This window comes from Trichechus manatus, unplaced genomic scaffold (assembly GCF_000243295.1).
Source record: "Trichechus manatus latirostris isolate Lorelei unplaced genomic scaffold, TriManLat1.0 scaffold00001, whole genome shotgun sequence".
NCBI classification, from domain to species: Eukaryota; Metazoa; Chordata; class Mammalia; order Sirenia; family Trichechidae; genus Trichechus; species Trichechus manatus.
In genome coordinates this window covers 16,858,920-16,878,062 of record NW_004443937.1, presented here as the reverse complement: position 1 = coordinate 16,878,062, position 19,143 = coordinate 16,858,920, and the positions used below count along the sequence as shown (strand labels likewise).

The 19,143-nt window shown below is 50.5% G+C and overlaps 1 protein-coding gene across 1 annotated transcript; it reads right to left on the bottom strand.

Moving 5' to 3' along the window:
• Positions 1-18,191: 18,191 nt before the first annotated feature.
• DNAJB8 (DnaJ heat shock protein family (Hsp40) member B8) lies at positions 18,192-18,929 on the bottom strand. The gene has a single exon (XM_004368395.2). It carries the CDS (start codon positions 18,927-18,929, stop codon positions 18,225-18,227), a length of 705 nt encoding a protein of 234 aa, XP_004368452.1. The 3' UTR covers positions 18,192-18,224.
• Positions 18,930-19,143: the final 214 nt, after the last annotated feature.

The following is a 19,143-nucleotide window of genomic DNA, read 5'->3' as shown; positions in this document are numbered from 1 at the left end:
GATTTTCCTCCACACATATGCTCTTCCCATGGTCTTCTCCATCTCAGTTAATGGCAACTCCATTTTATCACGCCAGAAACCTTAGAGTCATCCTTGACTCCTTTCTCTTACCCTCTACATCCACTAAACCAGCAAATCTTGTCAGTTCTATCTTCCAAGTATATCCTACCAATTTTACCAGCTCCATTACTGTAACTCTGATCCAAATCACCATCCTCTCTCACTTGAAGAGTTGCCACAGCCTCCTCTTTGAGCTCTCTGCATCCATCCAACACCCACCTGTCTCCTCCACAAATAGCCAGATTGATCCATTAAAAACTTAAATCTGTTCAGAACTTCCCATCTACTCAACAAAGAATGAGACCTTAGAAGGGCCTACAGGTCTTTTTATATGATCTAGCTCCCTGCTTCCTCTTCTACCACTCTTTCCTCACTCCATTCAGCTCAGTGGCTTCTTTGCTTTTCAGGGAACCCTCCTGCCTCAGGGTCTTTGCACTTGGTGGGCTCTCCATAGTGAATGTTCTCCCCCAGACCTTGCTTCCTCACTGCCTTCAAGTGAGGGGTTGTGAAGGCTTAGATCAGGGCAGTGGAGGAGACAGAGAAAGAGAGAATCCACAGTGTCTGATAAAGAGGAGTCCAGGATGACTTCCAGGGGATGGATGGGAAACTGGGTGGCTAGAGGAACCATCACTGAGAAGGAACACAGCATGGGGATCAGATCTGAGGAGGAAGGTGCAAAGTCCCTGTTTGTCTTGGTCATCTAGTGCTGCTATAACAGAAATACCACAAGTGGATAGCTTTAACAAAGAGCAGTTTATTCTCTCACAGCCCAGTAGGCTAAAAGTCCAAATTAAGGGCACCGGCTCCAGGGGAAGCCTTTCTCTCTCTGTCAGCTCTGGAGAAAGGTCCTTGTCATCAGTCTTCCCTTGGTCTGGGAGCATCTCAGTGTAGGAACCACCGGTCCAAAGGAGGCTGTCTGCTCCCGGCTCTGCTGTCTTGGTGGTATGAGGTTACCATGTCTCTCTGCTCGCTTCTCTCTTTTATATCTCTAAAGAGATTGGCTTAAAACACTACCTAATCTTGTAGATCTCAACAGTATAACTGTCGCTAATCCATCTTATTACATCATAGTGATAGGATTTACATCACATAGGGAAATCACATCAGATGACAAAATGGTAGACAATCATACAATACTGGGAATCAAGACCTAGCCAAGTTGACAGATATTTTTGGGAGACACAATTCAATCCATGACAATGTTAGACGCAGGGAGGGAGTGTCACCAGGGGGCCATCAAGGAGGAGGTGTCCAGGATGCAGCCCAACATGGTCTGGAGCCCACGGAAGAGACGAGGTTGAAGACCCAGTGTCTGTGATGGCTGCCATGGGGAGAGATGAGCACCTGCCACCCCATCAGCCCCCGTATCTAAGCAGCATCAGCACTCCTGAATCAGTGGCTGAGCTAACATGAGCAGACATGCAGCTGATAACCCTGCTTACAACCTGGATCCACGAGAAGCTCCGATGCTCCAGCAGAAGATCATTCAGTGAGCCCAGTTTTCCCAGCCTGCACCCGATGGGCCACCAACAAACCTAATTAATCATTAATTTTTTAATTAAATATCAATTTTTAAAAAGTATGGGACTCAGTCTCTTGCAATTAATGCCACTGCCTTCCTTTCCTAAAGGGACTCTGTCATGAGCCCCAGGTTCCCGGACCTTTGTGGTTGGAGGGGCCAAGCTGTAGCCACAGCTGTGGGGAGGTAGAAACATGCCAGGGATCCTTGGGACACCAGACCTATCCCCTTTGGCCATGCAGGAGAAAGTTCCACTCAGTAGCCCTGCCGCCCCCATACCTTCCCTGGGCCCATCTTATGCTGGGCAAGCTGGGGACAGTTAGGAAACTGTCCTTGCCCCCAAGATGCTAGATCCAGACCAGGGCAACTCGAATGCCAGGGAGAAGATATTTAGAAGCCCACAAGTAGAGAGACTTGTTCCTATGATTCCAGAAGAGAGAGAAATGTGGGGACGTTAAGCATAGGCTGGTGATGGCAGTGGGCCTTGATGAGGAAGAGGTGGGAGGGCATTCTCAGGGTTGGCAGTGTGCGACTAGGGGTGTGGTGGTGGGCAGGCATATGCGGTATGGCAAGAGTTCAGGGTGGCAGTAGGCAGATGGGCGTGTCTGCAGGGAAGGCGGCTGGTACCCTCGCTACTACCCCAGAACCCCACGACCCCAGGAGTTTCCTGACTGGCAGCTTGGGTGACCGCAGGCGTAACCACGGTGCCTGGGGGCTCAAGTGGCTGGTGGTACCAGGTTCCTGCTCTGGGGTGTGGCAGCACAGTGTGGTTGGCGGGCAAGCGGCTCCAGCCTAACACTGCCTAGCATCCACGCCTCCCAAGCCCTGTGGAGGGTAGTCCCATTCCCCTGTACAACCCCCACCAAGCCAGGGTGCCACGGAGGGAACAAAATCAGGTGCAGGTGACAGCTCAGAGATGTCACCTGAGGTCACTCTCAACACTGAGTGGGCCCTGGCCCCTTGGAGATGCTGAGGAAGGCTGGGATGGCACCCTGTCTTAAAACAAACCAGACTGCTCCTGTGGATGTGCAGAGCCAGTCTGTCAGTGTTTTGGGATACCCACCATGGATCAGTTGCAATTAAGCTTCTTCTTACTCTGAGCTGAGATTTGAGGCCTTCCCTGGGACCCAGAGAGTCCCCCAGGCTCGGTCTCCGGAACTGTGCCTAGACCACTAACAGGGCAAAATCACAGGGGGAGCAGCATCTCTGCCAGACAAGGTGCCATGGCCAAGGCTGGGGGGCAAGGGACACAGCCTTGAAGAGTGAACCTGCTGGGCTTGTTCCCAGGGCCAGAGGAGGGGCAGTTTCGCAGATAAAGAAAGTGGGTCCCAGAGGAAGAGGCAAGCCTGAAGTCTCTCAGCAAGTTGGGGTGAACAGGTTCTGAACCCCACCAGCTGCCTCCCTTGCCAGGCCTCCTCCCAGCCCATCCTAAATAGCATCCTCAGGTCCTACCACAAAGCTACTGCCATGTGGCCTCCCCTAGTCCTGTCTCCTGGTCTGGTCTTCTTTGTTCTGCACCCTTTCCCCACTGGGCCTCCCTTTCAGGGGATGGGATTGGGGGCCAGGGCCTGGCCTAGGGGTCCAGACTTTAGTGTCCCTCCTGGATTGTTCTGGAGAATGGTCCTCCCAGGCAGGAGGCCATGTGAGGAGTAGATGGCCAGGGCTTGCCCGTATCAGCCCTTCTATCTACCCATTGCGGGGAGAGAGGATGAGCACCTCTTCTGTCTACAGGCTGGGCAGTAGGTAGAATGATGGCCCCAAAGATGTTCATGTCCTGATCCCCAGAACCTGTGAATATGAACTTTACATGACAAACTTTTCAGAGGTGATTAAGTTAAGTACCTTGAGATGGGGAGATTATCTTGGATCAGCTGGATAGGTCCAATGTAACCACAAGGTCCTTACAAGACAGAGGCAGGAGGGTCATAGAAAGAGAGATTGGAAGATGTTACCCTGCTGACTTTGAAGATGGAGGAAGGGGCTATGAGCCAAGGAATGCGGGTGACCCCAGAAGCAGGAAAAATCAAGGAAAGATTCTCCCCTAGAGCCTCCAGAAGGAACGCAGCCCTGCCAACACCTTGAGTTTAGCCCGTTGAGAACCATTTCGGACTACTGACCTCCAGAAATGTGAGAGAATAAATCTGTGTTGTTTTAAGCCACTGAGTTTGTGGTAATTTGTTACAGCATGTCTTAGCGTTCTCTAGAGAAACAGAATCAATTGTTTTATTTATAGACAGATGATCTATATAGAGAGAGACAGAAAGACAAACAAAGAGACTGACTTATTTTAAGGAATTGGCTCATGTGATTGTGGGGTGCTGGCAAGTCCGAAATCTTTAGGTTAGGGAATGGGAAGAGTGAGGGAGTTCTGGCAAAATGTCTATTTGTAGTCTGGAGGCAGAGTACAACATGGGGAAAACTCCCGTTTTGGTCTTAAGGCCTTCGACTGATTGGATGAGGTCCACCCACATTATGGAGGGTAGTAAGCTTTACCTAAGGCCAACTGATTTAATCACATGTAACTACTTGATAACAAAGTTTAGACTAGTGTTTGACCAAACAGCTGGGCACCATAGCCTAGCCAAGTTGACACATGAAATTAACCATCACGGTACACCCCTTGTCAACTTGGCACCCATGCGCATCTCATTAAACCATACATAATCTCCTAAAAGACAATAACAAAGTCCTGTTGTTGTTGTGTGCTGTCAAGTCGATTCTGACTTATAGTGACCCTGTAGAACAGAGTAGAACTGCCCCATAGGGTTTCTTAGGCTATCATTTTTATCAGAACAGATTGCCAGGTCTTTTCTCCTGCAGAGCTACTGGGTGAACTCAAACCACCGACTTTTTGATTAGCAGCCACACACTTAACCATTGCACCACCAGGGCTCCTTAACAAAGTCCTACTTCTGCCTAACATGATCCAACTATCCTTCATACAACCAAAAATTCACTAATCCCTTTTCCAGAGAGGATGCAAAGTTAATATATCTTATGTTTTATGATAAGTAATGGGATAAGGGAGGGAAGAAAACAAAGATATTATACGTATATAATACATATGTATTATAATATATGTATAATATGTATATACATACGTAGATTCAGGAGCCCTGGTAGCACAGTGATTAAACACTCAGCTGCTAACCAAAAAGTCCATGGTTCAAATGCACCAGCTGCTCCATGGGACAAACATGTGGCAGTCTGCTTCTGTAAAGATTACAGCCTTGGAAACCCTATGGGGCAGCTCTACTCTGTCCTATAGGGTCACTATGAGTTGAAATTGACTCTACGGCAGCGGGTTTTTTGGGGTTTATATATATATATATACACACACACACAAACATATTTATAACAAAATGAGGAAGAAATATTTATAACAATTATAGTCCTTGTTTCTACAATTGGTCACATGGTGATAGCTGGTATTTATAACTACCTTCTACTACCTATTCCATTTTCCCTTTGCCCTCAGCAAGCACCTCAGCTGGTCATGGTTCTTTGCCCGCTGGGGTCACTCAAACCTTCATTCCTGAAGTGTCTGGGCCGTTAGTAGTCATGTCGGAATTGGGTTGCTATAGTTTTCCATTGACTTTAATCACAGGGCATGGTAGTACTAAGATGCCCTAAGGGATCTCCTGTATTCCAGACATACTCTTCTTTACCTTATTGTGTAACAATAGCCTAATTTCCCTTGGTAATCAGGATCAATCACACCAACCAGAATAGTAATTTCCTTCTTTGCCTGTTGATCCAGAGGCATGAGGAGCCCAAAGTGGCTGAGTGTCATTCTTCCAACGGAATTCAATGGAATCAGTGTTGTGTCTCCTGGTGGAAGCAAACCTCCCTTTGGAATGAAGACCTCTAGACCAGCAGAGCATAGGGTCGATGGGACAGGAAATAAAAATTTTGTGAGTGGGTCACTAGGGGTAATAGTGAATGGTGCCACTCCCATTTCCACCCCTTGATTCCTGGATCCATGAATCCTGGCTATGGGAGAAACAGCACCAAATATTGGATGCTGATTTAGAGCATATACAGCCTCCTGGAGAACATTGTCCCACCTCTGCAAGGTATTGCCACCTAGCTGGTGCTGTAATTGAGTTTTCAAAAGGCCATTCCATCATTCTATCAAGCCAGCTGCTTCAAGATGATAGGGAACATGTTAAGACCATGAGTTTCTTGATCAGAGGCAATGTTGTGTGGAATACCAGGATGGTGCATAAAGAATTCTGTAAGTCCACAGATGGTAATTTTGGCAGAAGCATTTTGTGCAGGGAAGGAAAATCAGTTGCTGGGTTTATTTTCCATCCTCTGGCACTCAGGTGTCTTACCACTGTCATTCTCCACAATCCATATGTTTTCTGCACAGGCCAAATAAGTAAGTTGAATACGAATGTGGTGGGAATCACTACCCCTGCATCCTTCAAGTTCTTGATGGTGGCTCTAATCTCTGCAATCCCTCAAGGAATGCAGTATTACCTTTGGTTTACTGTTTTCCTAGATTGAGACAGTTCTAGTGGCTTCCACTTGGCCTTTTCTACTATAATAACCCTCACTCCACGTATCAGAGAACCAAAGTAGGGATTCTGCCTGTTGCTGGGTATGCCTATTCCAATTATGCATTCTGGAATTGGGGAAATCACAATAGGATGGGTTTGCGGACCCACTGGGCCCACTGTGAGATAGACCTGAGTCTATTAGCAATGCTAATCTGACCTCCATAAGCCCCTACTCTGACTGGTGGACAACATTTATGTTTTGGGTCTCCTGGGATTAGTGTCAGTTCACTAGTAATTCCTGAAAAGTCTGATTATTTCTCTGTCCTCCCATGAACAGTCACACTGGTAAAGGCCATAGATCCTTTTAGGGAAGGCTGGGAGAAAGATTAACAGTACAAATTTTTGGTAGTATAATGTGGTCCCTCTTGTTATGGGATTGAATTGTGTCCCCTAAACAAGTGTGTAAACTTGGCTATGCCATGATTCCCAATATTGTGTGGTTGTCCACCATTTTGTGATCTGATGTGATTATCCTATGTGTTGCAAATCCTAACCTCTATGATGTTAATGAGGCAGGACTCAATCTATAGGATTAGATTGTATCTTGAGTCAATCTCTTTTGAGATATAAAAGAGAGAATTAAGCAGAGAGGAGAGGAATCTCCTACCACCAAGAATGAAGAAGGAGCAGAGCACATCCTTTGGACCCAGGATCTCTGCACTGAGAAACTCCTAGACCAGGGGAAGATTAATGACAAGACCTTCCCCCAGAGCTGACACAGAGAGAAAGCCTTGAATTCAGACTTCTAGCCTCATAAACTGTGAGAGAATAAATTTCTCTTTGTTAAAGCCATCCACTTGTGGTATTTCTGTTATAGCAGCACTAGATAACTAAGACATTCTTCAAGGGAACATGGCTTCTTCTGAATTTAAGGGGTTGAGAGTCAGTAAACTGGCTCAAGTCTAGGAATTGATTGAGGGGCTGTGACTCTCTGTTTTGGTGATCCAAGTTAAACTTCAGTTCACTTGACCTAGACCACTTCCACTTATACAGATGAAGTAAATATTTAGAAGACTTCCCACCTACTTCACTTCTAGGGATACCACGACCAATTAGTCAATGTCATAGGTATATGTGAATGAGATTGTTTTGATTACTGCTTGACTTGGCTCTCTGTTATGATAGGCACACCCACCAACGCTAATTAAGTGCTACCACTTGGCCCCTGCCACCTCAGGATTCAATCACTCCCGTTGCATTTAGGTTTTCCAATTCATTGATGGCAGTTCCCACTGTAATATCTGACCTACATAGAAGAGCAATCACAGCACTCTTCAAGGATGCTGGGGCTCCCCTCGCAAATTTATTCCTCACAGTTGTGGTGAATGGTGTGTCTTCTGGGCACTCTCTTGGTGGATGGGTGGTTCTGACATGATAAATCCACTCTAGTATGCCAATTTCCCTAAGTCTTTAGATACCTTCTTCTACCGTATACCAAGGCAGTTCTGGCATTTCAATTTCATTTAGTGTAGGCCACTTTTGGTCCACGTCTCAACCACCCAACTAAACTGTTAGATCCCTTTCTTATACCTGGAGCTGAAACAATGAATGCAGAATCTCTGCTTAGTGGGCCCATTTCAATAAATTTGGACTGATTCAACTTTATGTTCCTTCCACTATTACCTCACACCCTTAATATTCATTCCCAAACATAGTCCCCAGATTTCTGTCTGTATAAATTAGAAAAATCAAGTAGTTCTTTTGGAGCGTAGCTCACTTCCTCATGGGTTACGCTTTGTACCTCACCTTTTAGGGCCTGCTGGGACTTGAGTCTAATTATAGGTCTGGAAACAAAGACAGGTGGTAGGGGTAGGTCCTGAGGACAATAAGCAGTGTCTTTCAAGGCATGTGCCTCAGGGGAGGCCATTACCAGCTCCTCAGGCAAACCTGGATTAATCTCAGATGGGGCTGGAAGGTCTACTTCTACTGTCAAAGAAGACTCAGAAGTGTCTCTAGTTCATCAATATCTACCCATATATCCCCATTCCAATTTTCAGGATCCCATTTCTTCCCAATCAATGACCTCACTTTAACTTCAGACATCTTGTGAGGCTGGGAATTGAATTGGCGTTGTAATTCAGCCACTTGTAGGATGAAACTCTGGGTTTGGTTTTCAACAATCTCAGTCTTATGGTGACAGGACATAAGGTTTTCTTTCAAGGCACACATAGCAACTTTCATGTCATTATGTGCTGCTTGAGTTGGGACTTTGAAGCCCTGAGCTCATCCTTTTTTTTCTCCACTTTGTCCAACAAACGTAGCAGCAACCAGCTAATGTCGTTGTACTTGTCAGGTGACAAAAATATTCTAAGTTATCAAATTCACGATCACTCAGAACCTTGTCTCTCAGAGGTACTTGATTACGAGTGTCCAGTTGTGATATTTTGCATTCCTCTATTGCCACATCATGTCATGGACTAACAGTGCCCTCTTTACTTCTGAAAATGGAATCAATAAAGCCTTAAATCTAACTAGAATTGAAGCCAATTCCAGAGACCCAAAAACCAATTCAAAGAAGTCATTCTTAACATTCTGTTCCTCTAGAACCACTCTCAATGCCAAAATTTCTTAGGATTTTCTAGAGAAACAGAACCAGTATATATAGAGAGAGATTGAGACTGAGAAGTTCAGGAATTGGCTCAAGTGATTGTAAAGGGCTCTGAAATCCAAAATCTGTAGGTCAGGCAACAGGAAGAATGAAGAGTAGAGTTCGGGCAAAATGTTTATTTATAGTCTGGAGGCAGAACATACCCTAGGGAAACTCCTTTTTGGCTCTCAAAGCCTTCAACTGACTGGATGAGGTCCACCCATATTATGGAAGGTAGTCTACTTTACTTAACTAAGGCCAACTGTAACTACTTCATAACAGAGTCTAGACTAGCATTTGGCCAAACAACTGGGTACCATAGCCTAGCCAAGCTGACACAAAATTATCCATTACACAGCAGCAATAGGAAACCAGTAGAGGCTCCTTCCCCAAGAAAGTCTAAAGACCATGCAGGCTCTGAATTGCAAAAGAGAAGACATTCTAGGAGACAGGCCCAGTATGAGCTGAAACTGGAAGAGGCATGAGAGGTAGCCCGGAAGAGCAGCAGGAAGCAACCCACAGAGGGCCCCCACCTTCATTCAAGACCTCAGAAGCCAAAGAGAGAATGGGGGCATGAGAAGGGGAAGACATTTTCTGTGTAACAAGCATTCCCAATGCCAGTGTGAGGGTACCATGTAGTGGGTAATAATCCCCATTTGGCAGATAAGGAAACTGAGACTCAGAGGGATGAGGGTGAGAAGGGTGAGACTGGACCCCCATTCATCAGAGTCCAAACCCTTCCCTCCTGCAGGACCTGCACATCTCATCTGAGGCTGGAGGTCCGTATACCCCAACCATCTAATGTCCCCCCACACGGGCGTCCCTGCACTGTCACCTCTAGATCCGGCAGGCTGAAATTGGAATTAAGGCTCCTCTGGGCATCTCCAGGAGAGAAGATAAGGGACACAAAGGTGAGGGTAGGGGGATGTCCAGCAGACACAGAACTGACCACATTTTACTTCTTTTTGTCTGCATGAGCTTGACCAGCTGTCCTCTCCCATAAGGCCTCAGCTCCCTTCTGTGAGGTGGCTGTGCCCCACCTGTTGGAGGATGGCTGCTGTCCACACATGTTATGTGGTCAGAGCAGGGGACAGAACAACATGTGTAGATTTGGTTAAGAAGATAAAACACATACATGCGTAGTAGGATTTTCCAAAATGGTGGCTGGGATACTCGGCCGACTATCACCGGTGAGGACCTAGGAGAGTGGACGGGGGGTATGCACATGGGGGTGCTTTTGATTTTGTGTTCTTCCATACAGTTTGAATTTGTTACAACAAGCATGAGTTACAAACATTCTTCAAGTTTGTTGTAAGGCCGCATACAGAATTGGCATACATGGAAAGGGCTGTGGCCGTCTCTAAGCTTGTTTACAAATACTGGCCTCTCCTTCCCAGCCCCCTGGTGAGGACAACATTCCCTGCAGTCAGGAGCAGCCACATTTTCTCCAGGTGAGAAACATTTGCCAACCCCAAGTCTACAGGAAAGAGAGCAAAGCAAGTTCAAGTAATAAATGGAAGCCCACTGAGCATGAAAGAGGAAGATGGGGGTGGTAAAGGAGTCAGATGTGGGAACTTGTGGGTATTGGTGGGTGTTGGGACTTCATCCTGTGAGTGATGGGACTTTGTCCCTTGGGTCTTGCTTGGTGAGAGTTTTGGAGACTTCATCCTGAGGGCATAGTGGAAGTTTGAATTTGTACTGAGGGTCTTGGTGGGGATTTAAATATTTTCCTTTGAGCCACTTTGGGGAGTTTGAATAACCGCAGAACAAATTAAAAATGATAACTGCACTCCGTGAGAAACAAAGTGACTTGGCTTTTTCTGAGGGCTGAGGGAGGCGTGACAAGATCACTCAGGCAACCTCTGGGTAAGGCCCAGGGCAGGGCAGGTGGGTGCTGGAGGCCCGGAGCCCAGGCAGGAGGCCTGGCAGTGATCAGACCTGGACTCCACAGCAGGAGCTACTGAGGCCATCTCTGGGTGCTTTGATTGGACTGTGCCTGGGGAGATGCCTGGGGTGGTGGTACATCTGCTGACAGTGGATATTCATATGTGAGGGGTGACCCGATGCCCAGGCTGTGGAATCAGAGGTGTAGACCTGATTCACCTGGACTTGCCTAGCATTTTTGAGGCCCCAGGCTGTGCTATGTTGTGAGCAGGGCACTGGGCCCCAGCAGTGAGCAGCACTCACCTCTGCTGCCTGAGCTTCCATCTGACCACCAGACAAGGCTGGACGGGCGAAAAGGGCAGTAACTGGGCCCATACAGGGTGCTGGCTGGGGAGTCATGGGGACCACGGGAAGCAGAGGAGATGCCCGTGAGCAATCTAAAATCGGTGAGTCAGTGCACCCCCACTGACCGGCAGGGAAGGTTCCTGGGGAAGGGACGGCTCTGCAAAGGTGCACGGACCAGGGGGTGGACTGTGGTTGGGCTTCAGGTGTGAGAGGACCAGTGCCCCAAGAGCCTTGAGGGCTGCCCTAGGCCTGGGGAATGGGTGCCGTGTGGCAGTGCGGGTGTCAGAGTAGAAGCCCCAACATCTTGTCCTGTCCAGCTCCATCTCCTAGCACATAGTAGGTGATCAGTAAATATTTACTGGCTACATTAAAGTGGGGGCTCTATTTCCAGGTTCTTGTCTGGGGCAGGGGGCAGACAACTCTGTTTCTGCAAAATGGGAACAATGACACCCCTGCTCTGAAGAGGTGAAGACATTTGGTAGACAAAGCATGCAGTAGGTATTCATGCAAGCCAGCCTGTCCACCCCACCCTCCATCAGCAAGACGAGGTCATTGTGGACTTTGACAAGTTTTGATAATTGTCCTAAAAGGCAGACCAAGGAGGCTGGGAGCTGTTGGGCAGAAGAAGCTCATGTCCCAGCTCTGATCTCTGAGCTGGAGACCCACTAGGGAGGTCTGAACTTCGCACCAAGAGGGCAAGAGGGGAGGCCCTCAGCAGCCAGCCCCGTCTGTGGGAGCGTAGCTTGGGGGGCCTGTGGCAGGGCCCACTGGGGTGGTCTGGTTCAGCAGGGCTCTGGGGAGGCCTAGGCTCTGTGGCCCACGTGGGCACTCTACTCCAACCTCCAGGCCCTACCCAAGGCGGTGCTCACTTGCTCCTCTCCCTGAGGCATCTCCCTCTCCAGCACCCTCCAGCTCTCCCTTTCCCTCAGCATCTCTATCTCAGTCTGAGTCTCTTTGAGGTTGTCTCTGTCTGTGTCCCTGCCTCTCTCTGTCTCTCTGGGTCTCTCTGTCTCCATCCCCCCATCTCTTCCTGCTCCCCATCTTTCCGTCCATCTTTGCTATAGCCCTGCAGCCCCCTTGAGCCCACTCCTGTGCCCTTATCTGGGCCGACCGGCACAATTGCTGGGAGCCCATCCCCATGACAACGGGGCAGATGGCGGCTGCGATTAGCCGCTCTCCCTCCCGCTGCAGCTCAATCCGTCTTTGAAATTAAATCAGCTGCGATAACATCGACTGGCCCAGGAGGGAGGGAGGGAGAGAGGAAGAGAGGGATAGAGGGAGGCTGCTGCGCCCCCACCCACCCCCATCCCAGGCTTCGCTAGGGGGAGTGAACAAGGGAGCAGAACCACCTTCTAATGTGGAGTGGGAACTTGGCCAGGTCTCCAGCCTTCTGAGCCTCAGTTTCCCCATCTGTGAAATGGGGGCGAACAGCCACTCCTTTCCTAGAGTCAGCAGAAGCTTGGAGAGAGTAGGTAGGCAAGGTGCCTAGTGGAGGCTGGCACTCAGCAGGCTGGCACTCAGCAGGCCTCGGGGCTGAGGGCAGTTGGCCTGGCATCAGAGTTAATGAAGGCTACTCAGGCTACTCAGCAGGGAGGCCCCAGACCCAGCCTGAGGCCCTGGTGCTGACTTCGTGAAATGGCTCCAGTGTCATTGATCCTAATGCTGGAGGGACATGCTTGGGAGTCATTGTATCCAACCCCACCCCATGCCCTCCACCATCCCGAGTCTACCCCCCTCAAAAGATCTGGTCCCTTCAGACAGCCAGGGGCCCTTGCAGGATGTGGGGACACAAGAGTGAGGGTGGGGGGTGATGGGGTAGTGACATCTGAGCCACGTCTGAGCCGAGACCAAGGGATCTTAGGGGTTAGCTGGGTGGGGGTGGGACTGAGGGGACAGAGTAGTTCAGGCCTGAAGGGCATGAGGGAGAAGAGGGAGTGGGCTACATGGCTGCCTGGGAGGAGGGTTCTGGCAGAGACACAGCCACTGCAAAGGCCCTGAGGCAGGAGCATGCCTGGTGTGCTTGCAGGAGAGGGAGGAAGCCAGTGGGGCTGGAACAGAGATGCAGCGGGAGGTCAAGGAGGACCAGATCATGCAGGGCCTTGTGGCCACTGCGAGGACTTTGGTTTCTACCCTGAGTGTCTCATAGAACTCTGAGGTTTTCACAGGATCCCTCTGGCTGCCAGGTTGACAATATGCCGAAAGAGGAGGCAGGGAGAACAGGGAGAAACTGGACCAGAGGGGCAGCAGTGGTCTGCGGACACGCCTTCTGAAGGAGGGGCCCTCTCCTATGTTCCACCCCCACGCACCCCTCCCAAGGAGGTTTCAGGGAGTGGGGCCTCCAAGGATAAATTCAAAAGGCCAAAAGGAGAGGGATGAGTGGCCCAGACAGGGCAGGAGCATGCACAAAAACAGGGGCGCTTGGAAGGGCCTGGAGTGGGCAGTGCACCCAGGGCAGGCAAGATATGCGGCCGACAGACGGCGTGGCCTCAAAGGCCGGTTTAAGGAGCTGGACTCGGTCTTGGGTTCATGTCCCCGGCTGGGAGCTCCATCTCTCTGGGCTTCAGTTTGTCTGCCTGTAAAATGGGGTTCAGGGTTGATGAAAGGATTCAGCAAGGTAGATGGTCCCACGCTGAGCCCTGAGGCGTGCCCCTCAGGTGCAGTTGTTGGTGGCCAGGGAAGGCTGGGTCAGGTGTCGGAGGAAGAAGGCGCCAGGTTCAGGTGGATGCTGGGAAAAGAGAGGGGCTGCAGAGAGAGGCGGGAAGCCCAGCCCCGGACCTTTGGGTGTTCAGGAGTCAGTGCCTTGCGAGCACCCCACCCTTGCTCGACCATAGCCCTAGCCTCTGGACCCAGGACTGGGGGAGTGCTGAGGTGGCCAGGCGTAATTGGATTGCCAGGCAGCTGTCGGTGCTAAGCAGGCCCACTCCAGGCAGCCGAGGCTGGCCAGTAATTGGTGAAATTAGCAGGTCGGTGGGGGCAGAGGTCAGGTGGTTAATGCTGTAGTGGGGGCTTTGATGAAGTTAGTCCCAGTGCAGGACTGGGAGCTGTGCCCTCACGGGGCTCCCCTGGCCTTCGGGTAACGTGGTTAGGGAACCTCCAGCTGCTGGCCTGTCCCGGGGCTCCCTGAGGCAGGACCTAAGGGACAGAGCCCAGGCTGAGCCAGGCTGCCTACTGTCCTCTTGGCCAGGACATATGCAGCACCAGAGGGACCTTGCCATCCTAGAGACCTTGTGGTGAGCCCCTGGTCTTCCTGGAAGAGGCCTGCCAAAGGCTCAGCTTAGAGAAAAGCACGCAGGCCCACCTTTCTGCCTCTAGCCTCCACAAGCACTCCTCTTCCCAGCTCCACATCTGGAAACAGGGATAAATTCTTCATGTTCCTTTGTTTGACCAGGCCCCAGCCTTTCTCAGAACCCATTTGTGGCTCCCCATTGCCTCTAGGTTGAAATTGAGGCTGCTTGTCTGGCCTTCAAGGCCTCCCAGCCTCTTCTCCCGTCCTAAGCTCCAGAGGTTGTCCTCTGAGCATGCCCATATTTCTTGCTGTCCCCTAGAACAATATGCTCTCACCTTCTTTCATTTCACATCATATACCAGACACCTACTGGGTGCTGGGCTCTATGCTAGGAGCTGGGGATGCACAAGTGAGTTGCATTGTGCCAGGTCCCGGCCTGCTTGGTGCTCACGGCACCTTTTTTGGCCATGTCCCAGCTTCCTCTCTAGCTTTGTCCACCCTCCCCAGCCTAGGAACCTGAGACTCTGTCACTAGCCAGCCTACAACCCTGAAATCTGGCATCATCACCTTTCTGGTTCCCACTCCAGCCCCCAAGGAACAAGGAATTGCCAGCATGTATTCCTTCATCAGACACACTCACTCACACACATATACACCCCTACCCTTGGCTGTTGCTGCAATTATTATTATCAATGACATTACTATTATTATGAAGGCAATTCCTTTGGAGTCAATACCCTGGATGAGACTCTGGCTCAGCCTCCTGCCGGCTATGTAACCTATCATTCTCCATGCCTCAGTTTCCTCTTGCATAACATACCAAAAAACAAACCAAACTCATTGATGTCGAGTCGATTCCAACTCATACGACCCTATAGAACAGAGTAGAACTGCCTGATAGTGTTTCCAAGGTGCGGCAGTGGATTAGAACTGCCAACCTTTAGGTTAGGAGCCATAGCTCTTAACTACTGTGCCACCAGGGCTCCTTGTGTAACATAGGATCGGTGATCTCTGCCTGAGAGAGTTGTGGCATTGAATGGGACTGTGTGTAACCACCTCACTAACCTCCTTGCTGTTCCTAAAACAGGACAGGTTTGTTCCTACCTCAAGGTCTTTGCAGTTGCTATTCCCTCTGCCCAGAATGCTTTTCCCTTAGACAATCATATGGTTTGCATTCTCACTTCATTCAGATTTCTGATAAATGTCATCTCCTCAGGAAGGCCCTCTGGGGCCACTCAACTTAAAACCCTGCCCATCCTCTGACCTGGCCTTCTCTATCTGCTCACCAGCCTTTATTGACTCCCTAGCATTCAGTACGCCTGGCAACAATGTCCTGTACACCTGTTTATCTGTCTCCCCCAACTGGAATGTTAGTTCTGCAAAGGTAGGAATCTGACTGTTTTGTCCACTGCTGTATCCCCAGTGCTTGGAATCGTGCCTGGCACATAATAGATGCTCAATAAACACTTCTTGAATTGCACTGAATTAAAAATACCCAGCACACCAGTAAGTTTGAACTTGTTTCAAAATAAAATTATAATTTAAATATTATTTTCAGAAGGCTGGCACTCAGTAGCACACAAGAAATCAGAAAATAGTTTCCCCTTCCCTTACTGAGCACTGGCACCCTTCCCAGGAAGGGAAGCTCGCTTCCCCTAAGGGAGTCTGCCTTGCTCTGACTTGGAGAAAGCTCTGGCTCCACAAGGCTGGTACTTGCCTCCCTGTGACACCATTTGTCTCCCACAGGACCCAGGTCTGATCCCTAAGCCTCAGCCACTGCTCTCCTGGCCTGGAGATACTTGGGGACAGCAACTAGAGCCTCATGAGGCTACTGTTCTATAAGCTGAGTTTCCCCAGCTCCTCCAAGGATGGGGTCTCCAATCCTCTCCCTGCTCTAGCTACATCCTCTGAACCCACCCTGGTCTGCCCCTGCCTCTCTCCCACGGCAGCTCTGGATCTGAGCACAAAAGTAGGGTGAGAAGGTCCTAGCAGAAGAACTCTCCCTTCTCTGAGGGCACACGAGCCTTACTAGGCACTTTCTCATTAACACACTCTGGTCACGTAACACCTGTGGGCCACTAAGACCTCCAGCTCCTTTCCCCACCCACCGCTGAGCCAACCAGTTCTCCCCAGACTGACTTGGCCTCTGATTCCCAACTCCTCTTTAAAGCAGAACTATTACATTCACTCTGGTTTCAAGGTTTGCGCATCTTCTTGTTTCTAATTGGGGAAGCTGCTCTCGGTCTTCTCTTCTCCCGCTGAGTGTGTCTAAGAATGTGAGCTGGGCCTCCTGTGGCCACCTTCAAAGCCTTGGAGCCAAGATGGAAGAGACAATGCTGAGAACAGTTCCTGTGGTCCATTTGTAGAGACTCCCCCAGGCTCACAGACAAGCAAACATGCCCACACAAATACCTCCATGCAACAAGTGTTGACTGAGCACCTGCTACATCCACGCCCGGCACTAGATGCTGAGGATCAGCAGTGAGCAGTGTTCTTGTAACCCAATCATCCTTCACTATCTGTGCTATACACACTACCAGATGGAAATGGGTCCACAGCAGCCATACTTGTGTGACTCTCAGGCCACAGCACCCCCCCACCACCACCACCTGTAGGGCCACTTGGGGTCATTTGGGAAATGACATACCAGCGTCCCAGTCCCTAGACCACTTGCCCAGGGCACTCATCTGTGTTCATGGACTTGTTTGCCAGGTACAGAGTAGCCCCATGGCACTGCCTTGCTCCTCTTCTACCCCTTCCCCTGCCACAGCCCAGAAACTACTAGAAGATGCTTACCACCAGCTTAGCTGATGGTGCCCACCATCAGAGCACCATGCCAGGAGCCAGCCCCAAGCCACGGCCATGAGCATGGCAGAGACAGGTGGAAGCCTCTACCCCAAGCTGTGTATCTGGAACCTGAGCAGGTTCAGCTCGTCTCTCATCTCCTGTTCCAGCACTGCTGCCTCTGCATGCAGACTTTGGCCTGCAGGGGATGGCCACACATCCTGACACACATGCACACACACACACACAACCAGAAAGGTTCGCTCTTCCAGCAGACTTGGACCTATTCCCCTCTGGGTCCAGGCTTTGTTGCAGACTCTGGAGACACAGTGAGGATGAAGCAGGGTGGGCCCTGCCCTCTCAGATCTGCAGTGGTGGAAGAGGCATGTATCATTCAAATTGTCACCTAGATGAACACACACTTAGAATGCGGCGAGGGCCATGAACAGACAGTCCGGATCTATGAGAAAGCAGAGTGGGCAGGTGGAAGCTAATCTAGAACACAGCTGTCCCGGAAGTCCTCCTTGAAAAAGTGACTTTTGAGCAAAGGGCTGAAGCACCAGGGAGAATGGCTTGTGCAAAGGCCCTGAGGCTGCAAAATACTCAGTGCAGTGGAAGAACAGAGGGGAGGTGAGCATGGCTGGAGCTCAGAAATGAAGGGTGAGGGGAGATGAGGCCAGAGAAGTGGGCAGGGGTCAGGCTACCAGGCACCAAGTGAGGATGAGGCATGAGGTCTTTATGCTTAGAGCGGAGGGGGCCATTGAATGTGTACAGTAAAACAGGTAATACAATGCCACTTGGGTTTTACCAAGGTTGCCAGGTGAAGACTCAGTGTGTGTGTTGTTGAGGGGCATTGAGGAAGGGTGAGAGTTGAAGCAAGAAGGCCTGTGAAGATCTACCCCAAGAGGACAGTAGCCTGGAGGCATGTGGTTGGATCTGAGATGGACTGAGAAGGGTGAGGTCCTAGTAATTATCAATCCATGCAGCATGGAACAACAGAGACTAGCAATCACCTGCAGACCCTCCCCTGGATCTAGGGTTTAGCATCTGCTGGTCTTCCTTGAACACACACCTTTGCATGTCCACTCACGCCCCCAGCCAGCACCGAGCAGGTCTGCCAAGATGCCCTCCCGCACACCCCACAAAGCTGGGTGGGTGTTTCCATGAACTCACTAGGCACATTTATTAACCATCAGCCTGCATTCATGGCCCTGTGGCGGCGGCGGTGGATGGCAGGTGGTGGGCGGCCCGCGCTCACTTGCTGTCCACCCGTTTGAGTTGCTCCTTGCCGTTAATGGTCACTGACTTGAGCTGCCCATCTTCCTCAACCTCCACGCGCTCCTGCCCGTTCTCCACAATGCGCTTGGTGGTGATCTTGTGTCCGTTGAGCATCTCGGTGGACGACATCACTGACTTGAACCCGGAACTGCCTGAGCCAGAGCCCCCAAAGGAGGTGGACGAGAAGGTTGTGCGGTTGCCACCCACTCCGCGGCCTAGCGTGTTATCGAAGGATGAGAAGGCCTCCATGAAGGCTGGGAACTCGCCAAAGCCTGCTGAGAAGGCCCCACGCAGGCCACGGCCACGGCCATCACGGTCACTGTTGAATGGGTTGTCCCAGAAGTCAAAAGAGAAGGGGTCTAGGCCACCGAAAAACTCACGGAAGATGTCCTCAGGGTTTCGGAAAGTGTAGCCGGTGTCAAATGGGCTGTTGTAGGGGTTGCTGGCCCCACCGCCTGCCCGCCAGCTGTCACAGCCTGCACGGTCGTACACAGAGCGCTTCTTGGAGTCAGAGAGGACCTCGTAGGCCTCGGACACCTGCTTGAACTTCTTCTCTGCCTCCTCCTTGTTGTCAGGGTTCTTGTCGGGGTGCCAGCGCAGGGCCAGTTTACGGTAGGCCTTCTTGATGTCCTCCGGGGAGGCACTGGACTTCACCCCCAGCACTTCGTAGAAGTTGGCCATACCACGGGTAAGTGAGGTGCTGTTGGAGCGGGATGAGAAGGTGAAGTGGGCGCAGGGGCCCAGGTGGTAGAGATGGATGTGGTGAGGCAGCAGATGGTATGGGTCCCTTTATCCAGGGCTCTTGCTGGTATCTGCTGGCTCTCGGCGCGGCTCTGCCCGGCAAGTTTACCTTTTCATAGTACCAGCTCCCAGGGACAGGTAGGGGCCTCCTCTG

Excerpts from the sequence above, each read along its gene's own strand:
- DNAJB8 (XM_004368395.2), bottom strand. The coding sequence starts at position 18,929 with ATGGCCAACTTCTACGAAGTGCTGGGGGTGAAGTCCAGTGCCTCCCCG.